We start from the raw sequence: 16,250 nt of genomic DNA on the forward strand, positions 1-16,250 counted from the left end.
ATTAACAAAGTGGATACGCAACGAGGACCCTGCATTCTGCTGCCTACAGGAAACACACCTCAGAGACAAAGACAGACACTACCTCAGAGTGAAAGGCTGGAAAACAACTTTCCAAGCAAATGGTCAGAAGAAGCAAGCTGGAGTAGCCATTCTAATATCAAATAAAATCAATTTCCAACTAAAAGTCATCAAAAAAGATAAGGAAGGACACTTCATATTCATCAAAGGAAAAATCCACCAAGATGAACTCTCAATCCTAAATATCTATGCCCCAAATACAAGGGCACGTACATACATAAAAGAAACCTTACTAAAGCTCAAAACACATATTGCACCTCACACAATAATAGTGGGAGATTTCAACACCCCACTCTCATCAATGGACAGATCATGGAAACAGAAATTAAACAGTGATGACGACAGACTAAGAGAAGTCATGAGCCAAATGGACTTAACGGATATTTATAGAACATTCTATCCTAAAGCAAAAGGATATACCTTCTTCTCAGCTCCTCATGGTACTTTCACCAAAATTGACCATATAATTGGTCAAAAAACTGGCCTCAACAGGTACAGAAAGATAGAAATAATCCCATGTGTGCTATCGGACCACCATGGCCTAAAACTGGTCTTCAATAACAATAAGGGAAGAATGCCCACATATACGTGGAAATTGAACAATGTTCTACTCAATGATAACCCAGTCAAGGAAGAAATAAAGAAAGAAATTAAAAACTTTTTAGAATTTAATGAAAATGAAGGTACAACATACCCAAACTTATGGGACACAATGAAAGCTGTGCTAAGAGGAAAACTCATAGCGCTGAGTGCCTGCAGAAAGAAACAGGAAAGAGCATATGTCAGCAGCTTGACAGCACACCTAAAAGCTCTAGAACAAAAAGAAGCAAATACACCCAGGAGGAGTAGAAGGCAGGAAATAATCAAACTCAGAGCTGAAATCAACCAAGTAGAAACAAAAAGGACCATAGAAAGAATCAACAGAACCAAAAGTTGGTTCTTTGAGAAAATCAACAAGATAGATAAACCCTTAGCCAGACTAACGAGAGGACACAGAGAGTGCGTCCAAATTAAAAAAATTAGAAATGAAAAGGGAGACATAACTACAGATTCAGAGGAAATTCAAAAAATTATCAGATCTTACTATAAAAACCTATATTCAACAAAACTTGAAAATCTTCAGGAAATGGACAATTTCCTAGACAGATACCAGGTATTGAAGTTAAATCAGGAACAGATAAACCAGTTAAACAACCCCATAACTCCTAAGGAAATAGAAGCAGTCATTAAAGGTCTCCCAACCAAAAAGAGCCCAGGTCCAGACGGGTTTAGTGCAGAATTCTATCAAACCTTCATAGAAGACCTCATACCAATATTATCCAAACTATTCCACAAAATTGAAACAGATGGAGCACTACCGAATTCCTTCTACGAAGCCACAATTACTCTTATACCTAAACCACACAAAGACCCAACAAAGAAACAGAACTTTATACCAATTTCCCTTATGAATATCGACGCAAAAATACTCAATAAAATTCTGGCAAACCGAATTCAAGAGCACATCAAAACAATCATCCACCATGATCAAGTAGGCTTCGTCCCAGGCATGCAGGGATGGTTTAATATACAGAAAACCATCAACGTGATCCATTATATAAACAAACTGAAAGAACAGAACCACATGATCATTTCATTCGATGCTGAGAAAGCATTTGACAAAATTCCACACCCCTTCATGATAAAAGTCCTGGAAACAATAGGAATTCAAGGCCCATACCTAAACATAGTAAAAGCCATATACAGCAAACCAGTTGCTAACATTAAACTAAATGGAGAGAAACTTGAAGCAATTCCACCAAAAACAGGGACTAGACAAGGCTGCCCACTCTCTCCCTACTTATTCAATATAGTTCTTGAAGTTCTAGCCAGAGCAATCAGAAAACAAAAGGAGATCAAGGGGATACAGATCAGAAAAGAAGAGGTCACAATATCACTATTTGCAGATGACATGATAGTATATTTAAGTGATCCCAAAAGTTCCACCAGAGAACTACTAAAGCTGATAAACAACTTCAGCAAAGTGGCTGGGTATAAAATTAACTCAAATAAATCAGTTGCCTTCCTCTATACAAAAGAGAAACAAGCCGAGAAAGAAATTAGGGAAACGACACCCTTCATAATAGACCCAAATAATATAAAGTACCTTGGTGTGACTTTAACCAAGCAAGTAAAAGATCTGTACAATAAGAACTTCAAGACACTGAGGAAAGAAATTGAAGAAGACCTCAGAAGATGGAAAGATCTCCCATGCTCATGGATTGGCAAGATTAATATAGTAAAAATGGCCATTTTACCAAAAGCAATCTACAGATTCAATGCAATCCCCATCAAAATACCAATCCAATTCTTCAAAGAGTTAGACAGAACAATTTGCAAATTCATCTGGAATAACAAAAAACCCAGGATAGCTAAAGCTATCCTCAACAATAAAAGGACTTCAGGGGGAATCACTATCCCTGAACTCAAGCAGTATTACAGAGCAATAGTGATAAAAACTTCATGGTATTGGTACAGAGACAGACAGATAGACCAATGGAATAGAATTGAAGACCCAGAAATGAACCCACACACCTATGGTCACTTGATTTTTGACAAAGGAGCCAAAACCATCCAATGGAAAAAAGATAGCATTTTCAGCAAATGGTGCTGGTTCGACTGGAGGGCAACATGTAGAAGAATGCAGATCAATCCATCCTTATCACCCTGTACAAAGCTTAAGTCCAAGTGGATCAAGGACCTCCACATCAAACCAGACACACTCAAACTAATAGAAGAAAAACTAGGGAAGCATCTGGAACACATGGGCACTGGAAAAAATTTCCTGAACAAAACACCAATGGCTTATGCTCTAAGATCAAGAGTCGACAAATGGGATCTCATAAAACTGCAAAGCTTCTGTAAGGCAAAGGACACTGTGGTTAGGACAAAACGGCAACCAACAGATTGGGAAAAGATCTTTACCAATCCTACAACAGATAGAGGCCTTATATCCAAAATATACAAAGAACTCAAGAAGTTAGACCGCAGGGAAACAAATAACCCTATTAAAAAATGGGGTTCAGAGCTAAACAAAGAATTCACAGCTGAGGAATGCCGAATGGCTGAGAAACACCTAAAGTAATGTTCAACATCTTTAGTCATAAGGGAAATGCAAATCAAAACAACCCTGAGATTTCACCTCACACCAGTGAGAATGGCTAAGATCAAAAACTCAGGTGACAGCAGATGCTGGCGAGGATGTGGAGAAAGAGGAACACTCCTCCATTGTTGGTGGGATTGCAGACTGGTAAAACCATTCTGGAAATCAGTCTGGAGGTTCCTCAGAAAATTGGACATTGAACTGCCTGAGGATCCAGCTATACCTCTCTTGGGCATATACCCAAAAGATGCCTCAACATATAAAAGAGACACGTGCTCCACTATGTTCATCGCAGCCTTATTTATAATAGCCAGAAAATGGAAAGAACCCAGATGCCCTTCAACAGAGGAATGGATACAGAAAATGTGGTACATCTACACAATGGAATATTACTCAGCTATCAAAAACAACGAGTTTATGAAATTCGTAGGCAAATGGTTGGAACTGGAAAATATCATCCTGAGTGAGCTAACCCAATCACAGAAAGACATACATGGTATGCACTCATTGATAAGTGGCTATTAGCCCAAATGCTTGAATTACCCTAGATCCCTAGAACAAACGAAACTTAAGACGGATGATCAAAATGTGAATGCTTCACTCCTTCTTTAAATGAGGAAAAAGAATACCCTTGGCTGGGAAGGGAGAGGCAAAGATTAAAACAGAGACTGAAGGAACACCCATTCAGAGCCTGCCCCACATGTGGCCCATACATATACAGCCACCCAATTAGACAAGATGGATGAAGAAAAGAAGTGCAGACCGACAGGAGCCGGATGTAGATCTCTCCTGAGAGACACAGCCAGAATACAGCAAATACAGAGGCGAATGCCAGCAGCAAACCACTGAACTGAGAATAGGTCCCCCGTTGAAGGAATCAGAGAAAGAACTGGAAGAGCTTGAAGGGGCTCGAGACCCCAAAAGTACAACAATGCCAAGCAACCAGAGCCTCCAGGGACTAAGCCACTACCTAAAGACTATACATGGACTGACCCTGGACTCTGACCTCATAGGTAGCAATGAATATCCTACAAGAGCACCAGTGGAAGGGGAAGCCCTGGGTCCTGGTAAGACTGAACCCCCAGTGAACTAGACTGTGGGGGGGAGGGCGGCAATGGGGGGAGGGTTGGGAGGGGAACACCCATAAGGAAGGGGAGGAGGGAGGGGGATGTTTGCCCGGAAACCGGGAAAGGGAATAACACTCGAAATGTATATAAGAAATACTCAAGTTAATAAAAAAAAAAAAAAGAATGGACAAGGTAACCCAGTGAGAGGAAAGGGGTCCCAAAAGAAGGCAAAGACACAAGGATTCCAGAAAGTCAGGGACACCCCTGTTCCCACTCATAGGAGTCCACAGGAAAAGCAAGCTACACAACCATAACACATATGTAGAGTGCCTAGGTGAGATTCATGCAGATTCTGCAACTCTTGGTTCAGTCTCTCTGAGACCCCATAAAGCAAGGTTAGTTGGGTCCTGGCCCTTTATGAAGTTTCATGTTTGGGTTCCCTCTCATGGCATGGATCTCAAGCTCCACCTCTTAATGGTTGGCCACTCACACAATATCTGTTATAGGCAGTACAAATTATAGGTCAAAGGCTTTGAGGCTGTTTTGGTGTCCCACACTAGAAGTTTTGCCTGGTTAAAGGTTATTCCCCTTTCAAGTTCCATATACTAGGAGACTCATCTAGTGTTATCCCAATAGATTCTTGGGAGTTTTTCTGCACTAGATTTCTACATTGCCTCCAAATACCTCAAATTCCAGTTACATTTCTCAGTACTCAATTCCTGTGTTCCTAACACTGTTGCCTGCTCCCAACTGTTCCCATTCCCTCCTGCTCCCAGTTTACTCACACTATTTAGCCTATGTCTTCTTCCCATGGATATCCATGCATTCCCATAGCTAAAATAATTCTGTAAAATAAGAGAACATTCAGATGTATCATCATGCCTGATTTTTAGCTGTACTGAAGAGATTTAGTAATAAGAACTGCATTGTATTTGCATAAAACAGACAGGTTTATCAATAGATTTGAATCAAAGACACACATAAACATAAATCTGTACATATATAGACACATAATTTTTATAAAGAATTCAGAAATACATAAGAGAAAAAAGAAAGCATCTTCAATAAACGGTGCTAGTCCAACTAACTTTTGTATATAGAAGAGTACAAATAGATCCATATCTATCATCTGGCATAAAACTCAAGTCCAAGTGGATCATAGACCTCAACATAAAACCTAGATACACTGAACCTAATAAAGAGAAAGTAGAGAATAGTCTTGAATACATTAGAGTAGGACAAAACTTCCTGTATGAAAACCAATAGCGCAGACACTAAGAACAAAAATCATATGAAGCTTCATAAAAATAAAGAAGCTTCATATAGATTGTATATTAGCTCTCTATCAGATGTAGGATTTAAAAATATCTTTTTCCAATCTGTTGGTTGTCATTTTGTCCTATTGACAGTGTCCTTTACCTTACAGAAACTTTCAATTTTATGAAGAACTCAAGAAGTTAGACTCCATAGGAGCAAATAACCGTATTTAAAAAGGAGTACAGAGCTAAACAAAGAATTCTCAACTGAGGAATATCAAATGGCTAAGGAGCACCAAAAGAAATGTTCAACATTCTTAGTCATCTTGGAAATGCAAATCAAAACAACCTTGGAACTCCACCTCACACCAGTCAGAAAGGCTAAGATCAAAAACTCAGGTGAGAGCTGATGCTAGCAAGGACTTGGAGAAAGGGGAACACTCCTCCATTGTTGGTGGAATTGCAAGCTGGTACAACCCTCTGGAAATCAGTTTGGAAGTTTCTTAGAAAACTGGGCTGAGGACCCAGCTATACCACTCCTAGGAATATACCCAAAAATGCTCCAACATATAACAAGGGACACATGCTTCATAGTGTTCATAGCAGCCTTATTTGTAATAGCCAGATGCTGGAAAGAACCTAGATGTCCCTCAACAGAGGAATGGATATAGAAAATGTAGTATAATTGCACCTATATAATAGGTACTACTCAGATATTAAAAACTAGGGTTTTGATGGATGAAGCAAAGAAGTGGAGGCTGACACAGTCAAAATACAACAAATACATAGGCGAATTCCAGCAGCAAACCACTGAAATGAGAACGGGACCCCAGTTGAAGGAATCAGAGGAAAGACTCAAAGAACTGAAGGGGCTTTAGACCCCATGTGAACAACATTGCCAACCAACCAGAGCTTCCAGGGACTAAGCCACTACCCAAAGAAAGGGACATGGACTGACCCTAGGCTTCAACTGCATAGGTAGCAATAAATAGCTTAGTAAGGGCACCAGTGGAAGGGGAAGCCCTTGGTCCTGCCAAGGCTGGACCCCCAGTGAACAGGATTGGCAGAGAGAGTGGTAATGGGGGGGGAGGATTTGGAGAGGAACACCCATATATATTTGAAATGTAAGTAAGAAATACCCATTTGTCCCCAGCTCCGAAAAAAAAAAAAGAACCCCCCCAAAAAAATACCCATTTAATAAAGATGGGGGAAAAATAGGGCTTCGAGTGTGACAAATACAGAGGCGAATGTTAGCAGCAAAACATTGAACTGAAAATGGGGTCCCCGTTGGAGGAATTAGAGAAAGAATTGAAGGAGCTGAAGGGTCTTGCAACCCAATAAGAACAATAATACCAACCAACCAGAGCTCCCAGGGACTAAATCCCTACCCAAAGACTACACATGGACAGACCCATGACTCCAGCCGCATATGTAGCAGAGTATGACCTTGTTGGACACCAATGGGAGGAGAAGCCCTTGGTCCTGCCAAGGTGGAACCTCCCCCCCTCCTGACGCAGCACACCTCCTGCCCCGTGTAGGGGAATGTCAGGATGGGGAGGCACAAAGGGGACATGGTTGGGGAGGGGGAAACACCCTTATAGAAGAAGAGGAGGAGGATTAGATAGGGAGCTTATGGATGGAAAGCGTATGGAAATTGGAAAAGGAATAACATTTGAAATGTAAATAAAAATACAAGAAAAAGAAAACAAAAAACAAATAAACAAACACAAAACAATGACTTTATGAAATTCTTAGGCAAATGGATGGAACTAGATAATATCATCCTGAGTGAGGTAACCTAGTCACCAAAGAACATACATGGAAAGCATTCATTGATGAATTGGTATTAGCCCAAAAGCTCAAAATTCTCATGATACAATTCACAGACCATGTGAAGTCCAAGAAGAAGGAAGATCAAGGTATGAATGCTTCAGTCCTTCTTAGAAGGGGGAACAAAATATCACAGGAGGTAGAGTGTGGGAGGAATTTGGGAGGAAGAAAGGAGGGGGGAAGGAGAGAGGAACAGGTATGTGAGGAGACAAGGATGATATACAGAGGGTCAGGAATTTGGGTAGAGTTATATAGCAATGGGGGATGGGGAACTAGGGTTAGCCACCAGCAAGTCCCAGATGCCACGAAAGCAAGAGGCTCTCAGGAGCCAACAGGGATGAGATTAGCTGAAATGCCCAAAAAAGGGGAGGGGAACCCGACAAAAAACATATTCAGAGGTTAGGCAAAGTCCCCTGTTGGAGGATTCGACCACTCACTCATCTCCAAATTTTTAATCCAGAATTGCTCCTGCCTAAAGGAAATACATGGACAAAGAAAGGAGCAGAGACCGAAGGAAAGGTCATCCAGAGACTGCCACACATGAGGATCCATCCCATATACAAACACCAAATCCAGACATTATTGTTGATGCCAAGAAGTGCTTGCTGGCAGAAACCTGATATAGCTATCTCCTTAGAGGCTCTGCCAGAGTCTGACAAATTCAGATGCGGATGCTTGCAGTTAACCATTGGAATGAGCATGGGTACCCCAATGGAGGAGTTAGGGAAAGAACTGAAAGGCTTTGCAACGCCATAGGAACAATATCAACCAACCAGACCCTCCAGATCTTCCAGGGACTAAACCACCAACTAAAGAGTACACATGAAGTGATCCAAGGTTCCAGCTGCATATGTAGCAGAGGATGGCCTTATCTGGCATCAATGGGAGGAAAGGTCCTTGGTCCTATGAAGGCTTGATGCACCTGTATAGAGGAATGCCAGGTCGGTGAGATGGGAGTGGGTGAGTGGATGGGAGAACACCCTCATAGAAGCCGGGTAATGAGGGATGGACTAGGGGGTTTGAGGAAAGGAAACCAGGAAAGGAAATAATATTTGAAATGTAAACAAATAAAATATCCAACAAAATTTTTATAAAAAGAACATTTCTGAAGGTGAATTTTAAAATGCAAGACTAAAATAGTAAGAAGCTTCTAAGAGGCAAAGGATCAATAGATTAAAACTGTACTCCACAGAGTTATTGAAGATTTTCACCATTGTCACATCTGACAGAGGGCTATTGTCCAAAATATATAAAGAATCAGAAAGATAGTCATTAACAAATCCAATATTCCAAATTTAGATCTAGGAATCAGATCTAAAGAGAAACACTTAAAGTCAGGGAAATGCAAATAGAAACTACTTTCTTTGGGACACCATATCACCTGTCAGAATGGGTAAGATCAAAAATGCAAGTGACAGCCCATTCTGGCATAGATGTAGAACAAGTGGAACACTCCTCCATTACTGCTGGGTGCACAAACTAGGATGGCTGCTAATGAAATCAATGTGACAAATCAAATTCCTCAGCAAATTGAAAATCAATCTATTTTAAGAATCAACTATACTACTATTGGACATATACCCAAAAGATACTTTATCCTACCACAAGAAAACCTGCTTAAATAAGTTCATAGCACCTTTATTCCTAATAGCCAGAAACCAGAAACAATTTAAATGTCCCCCAACCAAAGAATAGATAAAGAAAATGTGGTCCATTTACACAATGGAGTATCATCTGCTACTAAAAACAGTGAGATCATGCATGAAACTAGAAAAGATCCTGACTGAGGTAACCCAGACCTAAAAAGATAAACAAGTCTCTACAGTCCAATGCATGTACCTGACACCTAAATTGCTTATATAGAACTAAATATAATGAATTTTAGAAATACTTTTTTTTATACTAGTTATATTTCTTTACTTACATTTCAAATGTTATACCCTTTCCCGGTTTCCTGTCCATAAGGCCCCACCCTTTGCCCTCCCTTTTACTGGTATTCCCCCCATCCATCCCCCACATATTCCCCTGCACTGGGGGTTCAACCTTGGCAGGACCAAGGGATTCCTCTTCCACTGGTGCCCCAACAAGGCTATTCTCTGTTACATATGCAGTCGGAGCCCTGGGTCAGTCCATGTATAGTCTTTCAGTAGTGGTTTAATCCCTGGAAGTTCTGGTTGGTTGGCATTGTTGTTTTTATGGGGTTGCAAGCTCCTTCAACTCTTTTAATACTTCCTCTAATTTCCCCCAAGGGGGACTATTCTTAGTTCAGTGGTTTGTTGCAAGCATTGACCTCTGTATTGAACATGCTCTGGATGTGTTTCTCAGGAAAGATCTATATTCGGTCCCTTTCAGGATATGTTTTTTAGCTTCATCAATCTTATCTAGTTTTGGTGGCAGTATAAATGATGGCAACATGTTGGGCAAGCTCTGAATGGCTGTTCCTTCAGTCACTGCTCTAAACTTTGCTTCCATATCCCCTCCTTTGGATGTTTTTCCCCCTTTTAAGAAGGAGTGCAAGCATCCACATTTTGGTCATCCTTCTTTTTGGCTTCCTGTGGTCTGTGAATTGCATCTTGGGTAGATCCAGCTTTTGGGATATCCACTTGTCAATGAGTGCATACCAAGTGTGTGTTTTGTGATTGGGTTACCTCACTCAGGACAATATTTTCTAGTTCATTCCCTTTGCCTATAAATTTTATGAAGTCATTATTTTTGATAGCTGAGTAGTACACTATTGTGTAGATGTTCCATATTTTTTTAAGCCATTCCTCTGTGGAAGGACATCTGGATTCTTTCTAGCTTCTGGTTATTATAAATAAGGCTGCTCTGAACATAGTGGTACATATGTCTTTGCTGTATGTTGGAGCATCTTTTGGGTATATGCCCAGGAGAGGTATAGCTGGTTCCTCAGGTACTGGAATGTCCAATTTTTTGAGGAACTTTCAGAGTGATTTCCAGAGTGGTTGTACCAGTTTACAACCCCACCAACAATGGAGGAGTGTTCCTCTTTCTCCACATCCTTGCCAGCATCTGCTGTCACTGAGATCTTAGCCAATCTGACTGGTGTGAGGTGGAATCTCAGGGTAGTTTTGATTTGCAATTCCCTGATGACTAAAGATGTTGAACAATTCTTTAGGTGCTTTTTGGCCATTCGATAATCCTCAGATGAGAATGTTTTGTTTAGATCTGTACACCATTTTTAATAGGGTTATTTGGCTCTCTGGAGTCTAACTTCTTGAGTTCTTTCTATATTTTGTATATTAATACTCTGTCAGATGTAGGATTGGTAAAGATCTTTTCCCAATCTGTCGGTTGCCGTTTTGTCCTAATGACAGTGTCTTTTGCCTTACAGAAACTGTGCAGTTTTATGCTTTCCCATTTGTCAATTCTTGATCTTAGAACATGAGTCATTGGTGTTCTGTTCAGGAAATTTTCCCCAGTGCCCATGTGTTTGAGACTCTTCCCCCACTTTTTCTTTTATTAGTTTGGGTGTATCTGGTTTGATGTGGAGGTCCTTGATCCACTTGGACTTAAGCATTGTACATGGTGATAAGAATGGATCGATTTGCATTCTTCTACATACTGACCTCCAATTGAACCAGCACCATTTGTTGAAAATGCTATCTTTCTTCCATTGGATGATATTAGCTCCTTTGTCAAAGATCAAGTGACCATAATGTGTGGATTCATTTCTGGGTCTTCAATTCTGTTCTACTGCTCTATCTGCCTGTCTCTGTACCAATACCATACAATTTTTATGACTATTGCTCTGTAATACTATGTGAAGTCAGGGATGGTGATTCCTCTAGAAGTTCCTTTATTATTGAGTACAGTTTTCACTATCCTGGGTTTTTTGTTATTCCAAATGAATTTGCAAATTTCTCTTTCTTTCTCTATAAAGAATTGAGTAGGAATTTTGATGGGGATTGCATTGAATCTGGAGATTGCTTCTAGCAAAATGGCCAACTTTACTATATTAATCCTGCCAACCCACGAGCATGGGAGATCTTTCCATCTTCTGAGATCTTCCTCAATTTCTTTCTTCAGAAATGTAAAGTTTTTGTCATACAGATCTTTCACTTGCTTGGTTAAAATTACACCAAGATATTTTATATTATTTGGGACTATTGTAAAGGGTGTCGTTTCCCTAATTTCTTTCTCAAACTCTTTATCCTTTGAGTAGAGGAAGGCTACTGATTTGTTTGAGTTAATTTTATACCACAACACTTTCCTGAAGTTGTTTATTAGGTTAATAGCTCTCTGTTGGAACTTTTGGGGTCACTTAAATACACTATCATATCATCTGCAAATAGTGATATTTTGATTTCTTCCTTTACAATTTGTATCTCTTTGACCTCCTTTTGCTGTCTGATTGCTCTGGCTAGGACTTTGAGTACTATATTGAAGAAGTAGGAAGAGAAGGCCCATATCTGAACACAGTAAAATCGATATACAGCAAACCAGTAGCCAACATCAAACTAAATGGAGAGAAACTTGAAGCAATCCCACTAAAATTAGGGATTTGAAATACTTCTATTTAATGTTAAAGGAAGCTCAATACAATTTTGAAATCAGAACAAACATGACAAAAGAAGAAAATTTGCCAACTCTCTTCCAAATTATATTTCTTTCTCTCTAGGGCCAGTATATTGATTCAGCTTTCTAGGTATTGTTACATTACAGGATCCATGGATTCCATCACAAAACATGTATTAACAGCAAGAGAAAAAGAGCTATATGTGGTTGAAAGGTGGCAATATAAAGTTATGATTACATATATGAATTATGAAAACAAACTGCTTTTCTAAAAAAGTTCTGTAGTTATTCATAACACAATCTTGTAAGCAAACTACATTGTTTAGTACTAAAGCATTTCTCTTTGGTCAAATATAAGATAATCATTCCTGTTTTCTAGTGATTAAAATTGTAACACAACTCCTAAAAAAGTTTTGTTTTTAAGAGTTGTTTATTGGGGTTGGGGATTTAGCTCAGTGGTAGAGCGCTTGCCTAGCAAACGCAAGGCCCTGGGTTCGGTCCCCAGCTCCGAAAAAAAAAAAAAAAAAAAAAAAAAAGAAAGAAAAAAAAAAAAGAGTTGTTTATTTCACATGTATTTTTCCTGAACATACATAAGTATTCCATGTGTGTAGTACCCTTTTGTGGCAGAAGAGAATGATGGATCCTCTAGAACTGGAGTTACATATAATCATAAGCTGTCATGTAGATGCTGAAAATGAACCTGGAGCTTCTATTCCCCTACCAAGTAATCTTAACCACTGAGCAATCTCTCCAGCCCCTAAAGTTTTGGAGAGGAGTCTGTATTCAGTGGACTGAACATAAAACCAACTCCTTAAATGTAAAATTGTTTCTTTGACACTTTGGGGGACATCCTCATAGAGGCAAAGGGGAAGAGGGAGAGGGCAGAAGCAGGAGAGAGGATTTTGAAGGGGTAACAAGAAATGGGGATATCATTTGCACTGTAAATGAATTGAATGATTAATATTAAAAAATGTTTAAAAGTATACATAGTAAAACTAACCGTTTTGCTAATAAAAAAAAAGTAAAATTGTTTCATGTATGATCTCGTGCTTTTCGAAACACCTGCATCTAATCACTACTAATGATTTTTAATTTAAGATGTGATACTGTTTGTGACATTATTAAGAGTTAATTTGCACATAAAGCCATATTTTAAAATTCATTATCCGGAATATCATATAATAAAATACTGTTGGCTCTGGAGTAAGTGATATTTTAGTTCAAGGCTCTTATACAGATTTTGTGTTTAAAATAATTATCTAATTCTAATTTTATAAAGATATATAATCATTAACTGGCACTTAAATTGCTTATTAGGAAACACAACTTCTATCCAATGGTAAAGAAAACCTAATACAATTTTGAAATCAGATAGAGCAAATACATGTAACAAGAGAAGAGATTTTTGTGAACTATCTTTCTACCAAATTGGACTTCTTTCTACCTTAGATTCTCACAGCACAGTTTGAGAACCAACCAGGTACAATGTGCAGCACTCTACTAAAAAATAAAAAAGAAGTATACACAAAATCAGAATTTTCTGACCCAAAACATAAATTAAACACTCTTTGAAATGTTTAAGAGCATCTAATTTAAATCTAAAAAGTGTTAATATGACTAATAACTCTATCTTGATCTAATTACTTCACTTTTCTAAACTACATTTTATTTCTTCTATAAAACCATTGCAATCATAAAATAGGCTGGAAGAAACAGATAAGTAGACTAGAAAAGAATTTACACTGAAAAAGTCTATTTGGTCATAGTCCCTTGGATAATATTGAATAGAAATCATGTAAACATTAAATTGAAAGCTCTAGAAGTAATTTATAAATTTCAATTGAATGACTTTTGTCATGTGAAGAAATGTCACATCATCTGGGACAAGATAGACTTTCCCACTAGTCCATAATTTTCATATTTGAATTCATAATATTCAATATTACACTTTTAATATTTAAGTAATTGCTGAAGTATCAGCATGGATTGTCGTGTTATCACAGTGCTTTGTTTTAGTAACCCCGATTTCACTAAATAATGGTCACAAAATAAAATATCATGTACTAGTATAATTTAATAGTATAATTGTTTATTGATTGTATTTAACTTTTTTATTGTGTATAATTTAAAAATTAATTTGTTATAGATACATCTATATATAGAAACATGCATGTCGGTTTTAATAATATTAATTTTGGACACTACTAAAGATCTTTACATTTACTTCTTATTAGTAAGGGGTAATATTGTAAGAAAATACAAAAATAAGGTATTCATATTAAAAATCATTTGTTATCTAAAATTGATTCTTTTTTAGTATCATTTTAATAGCATTTTTAACTTCTGCATTCCTTACAGTGTAGATAATTGGATTTAACATGGGAGTGACAAGTGTGTAAAACACTGCTATGGCTTTATCCATATGAAAAGTTGTTACTGGTCGCATATATGTATAAATGCATGGCACAAAGAACAAGACAACAACTGTGATGTGGGAGCTACAGGTTGAGAGGGCCTTTTTCCTCCCTGCAGTGCTATGTGTCCTCAAGGAGAAGAGAATGACCATATAGGACATCAATAGAATCATGAAGGTGATCACAGGGATTACACCACCATTGGCAGCAATGAGAAGACCAAGAAGGAAAGTGTCAGCACAGGCCAATTGTAGTAAAGGGAAAATGTCACAGCAGAAATGGTCCATGACATTGGGGCCACAGAAAGGGATCCAGAGAGTAACAAGTATCTGTCCAAAAGAGTGGAGAAAACCCATTATCCAACATATACCCACTAGGAGACAGCAATTGTGGTGATTCATTCTTGTCACATAGTACAGAGGTCTACAGATGGCCACATAGCGGTCATAGGCCATGACCACAAGGAGGACAATCTCTGAAGCTCCTAAGAAATGTTCAACAAAAAGTTGCATCATGCAGCCATGGAATGAGATGGTTTTTGTCTCTGATAGCAAATCTGCCAGCATCTTAGGAATGATAGAAGATGAATAGCACGCATCTATCACAGATAAAAAAGCCAAGAAAAAGTACATTGGAGAGTTCAAACTCTGGCTACAAACTATGGTCCCCACAATAAGCAGATTTCCCGTGACAGTGACAATGTAGGTGATAAGAAGCATCAAAAGAAGAATTCTCTGCAGCTGAGGGTTCTGTGTCAGTCCCATGAGGATGAATTCAGTCACATTCATTCTGTTTCCTTTCATTTGAATTCTACTGGGAAGGTCTGAAGTGAGAAGTTAGCCTGGAAAAAATATTATTAAAAATTGATGAGAATCATTTTAATAACAGAAGTTATTGTGTTTCGTGGTATGCAAAAGCAAAGAAACATGCTATTTCATCTATTTGAAAAAAAATAAAAAACGAAGTCACACATTTGTTCTCTGTCTGCACCATGGGTTTTTATGTCACTATATTAGAGACTTATTTGAATTTGAGCTTTAGCAGAAATATAGTTTGCTAACAAAGAACTTTAAATGAAACTCTAAATTTCATGCGTATCTGGAATTAAATACTTTGAACATAGTTATCAATCAAAATAATCTCAAATTAATCAGTGTAGCATATATGTCATATATCAGTGTGTGTGTGTATATCTGCATGTGTGTGTAAAAGAAAGCTTACATAAGTAGAATATAGCATTTTATTTATTTATTTAGATATAATTTAACATGCTTATTACCCAGATTTGTCTAGCAATTTCTTTAAAATGTCACATTGAAATATTTATTATGTATAATGTACCTGTCAGTCCATGACATGACAATAATCAATTAAAAATAAACATGATGTCTATTTGCAAGTCTTCACAGCAAGTGAATATGATGAGTCAAAATAGAATGATCTAGATTATTAGAATGAAGCACCTGATGTGAGAATAGCATAACAAAATAACTCTATCATGGAGTCTTCAGAAAACCATCACTTCCTGTGAAAGGGAAATAAAAGAAATCTTCTCTGAGTTGAAATACTTATCTAGTTGAAGGTGAGTAAGGAGCTAAGAATACATTTATGATACATCTTCAGAGAGAAATATTACCAAGGAGATACCTGTGGAAGGAGCAGAGTTTGTATCAGTAATTTATAATACTGTGGGGTTGGCTTCAGTGAACAAAGAGAGGTAGTTGTTAACCTTACAGGGTTTTATAGACATTTTTATCACATTCAAAAGTGTGATCTCATTTTAGATGATGAGTTAAGATCCCAGAACATTTTACATAGAAGAACGATATAATCTGTCTTCTGTTTTAGGCTCTAGTAAGATGGCTCTGATGACTCTTTGATGAATCAGTTATGTAAGAGTGAGGAAGAAGTAAGAGAACAGTTGGGG

General features: G+C 38.0%; 1 protein-coding gene across 2 annotated transcripts; it reads right to left on the reverse strand.

Annotated features, from left to right (window-relative positions):
- Window positions 1–13,124: 13,124 nt before the first annotated feature.
- Window positions 13,125–15,126, reverse strand: Or4c125 (olfactory receptor family 4 subfamily C member 125). 2 transcript variants are annotated; one of them, XM_087653706.1, is made up of 2 exons: window positions 14,233–15,114; window positions 13,125–13,151 (listed from the first exon to the last, which is right to left on the reverse strand). In XM_087653706.1, the coding sequence occupies exons 1-2, from the start codon at window positions 15,109–15,111 to the stop codon at window positions 13,125–13,127; spliced, it is 906 nt and encodes a 301-aa protein (XP_087509832.1). In that variant the 5' UTR covers window positions 15,112–15,114. The 2 variants fall into 2 exon arrangements, with proteins under 2 accessions (XP_087509832.1, NP_001001063.1); NM_001001063.1 differs by lacking the exon at window positions 13,125–13,151 and having other exon boundaries at window positions 14,206–15,126.
- Window positions 15,127–16,250: the final 1,124 nt, after the last annotated feature.

The sequence above is a fragment of the Rattus norvegicus genome, chromosome 3 (assembly GCF_021556685.1).
Source record: "Rattus norvegicus strain SHRSP/BbbUtx chromosome 3, alternate assembly SHRSP_T2T, whole genome shotgun sequence".
NCBI classification, from domain to species: domain Eukaryota; kingdom Metazoa; phylum Chordata; class Mammalia; order Rodentia; family Muridae; genus Rattus; species Rattus norvegicus.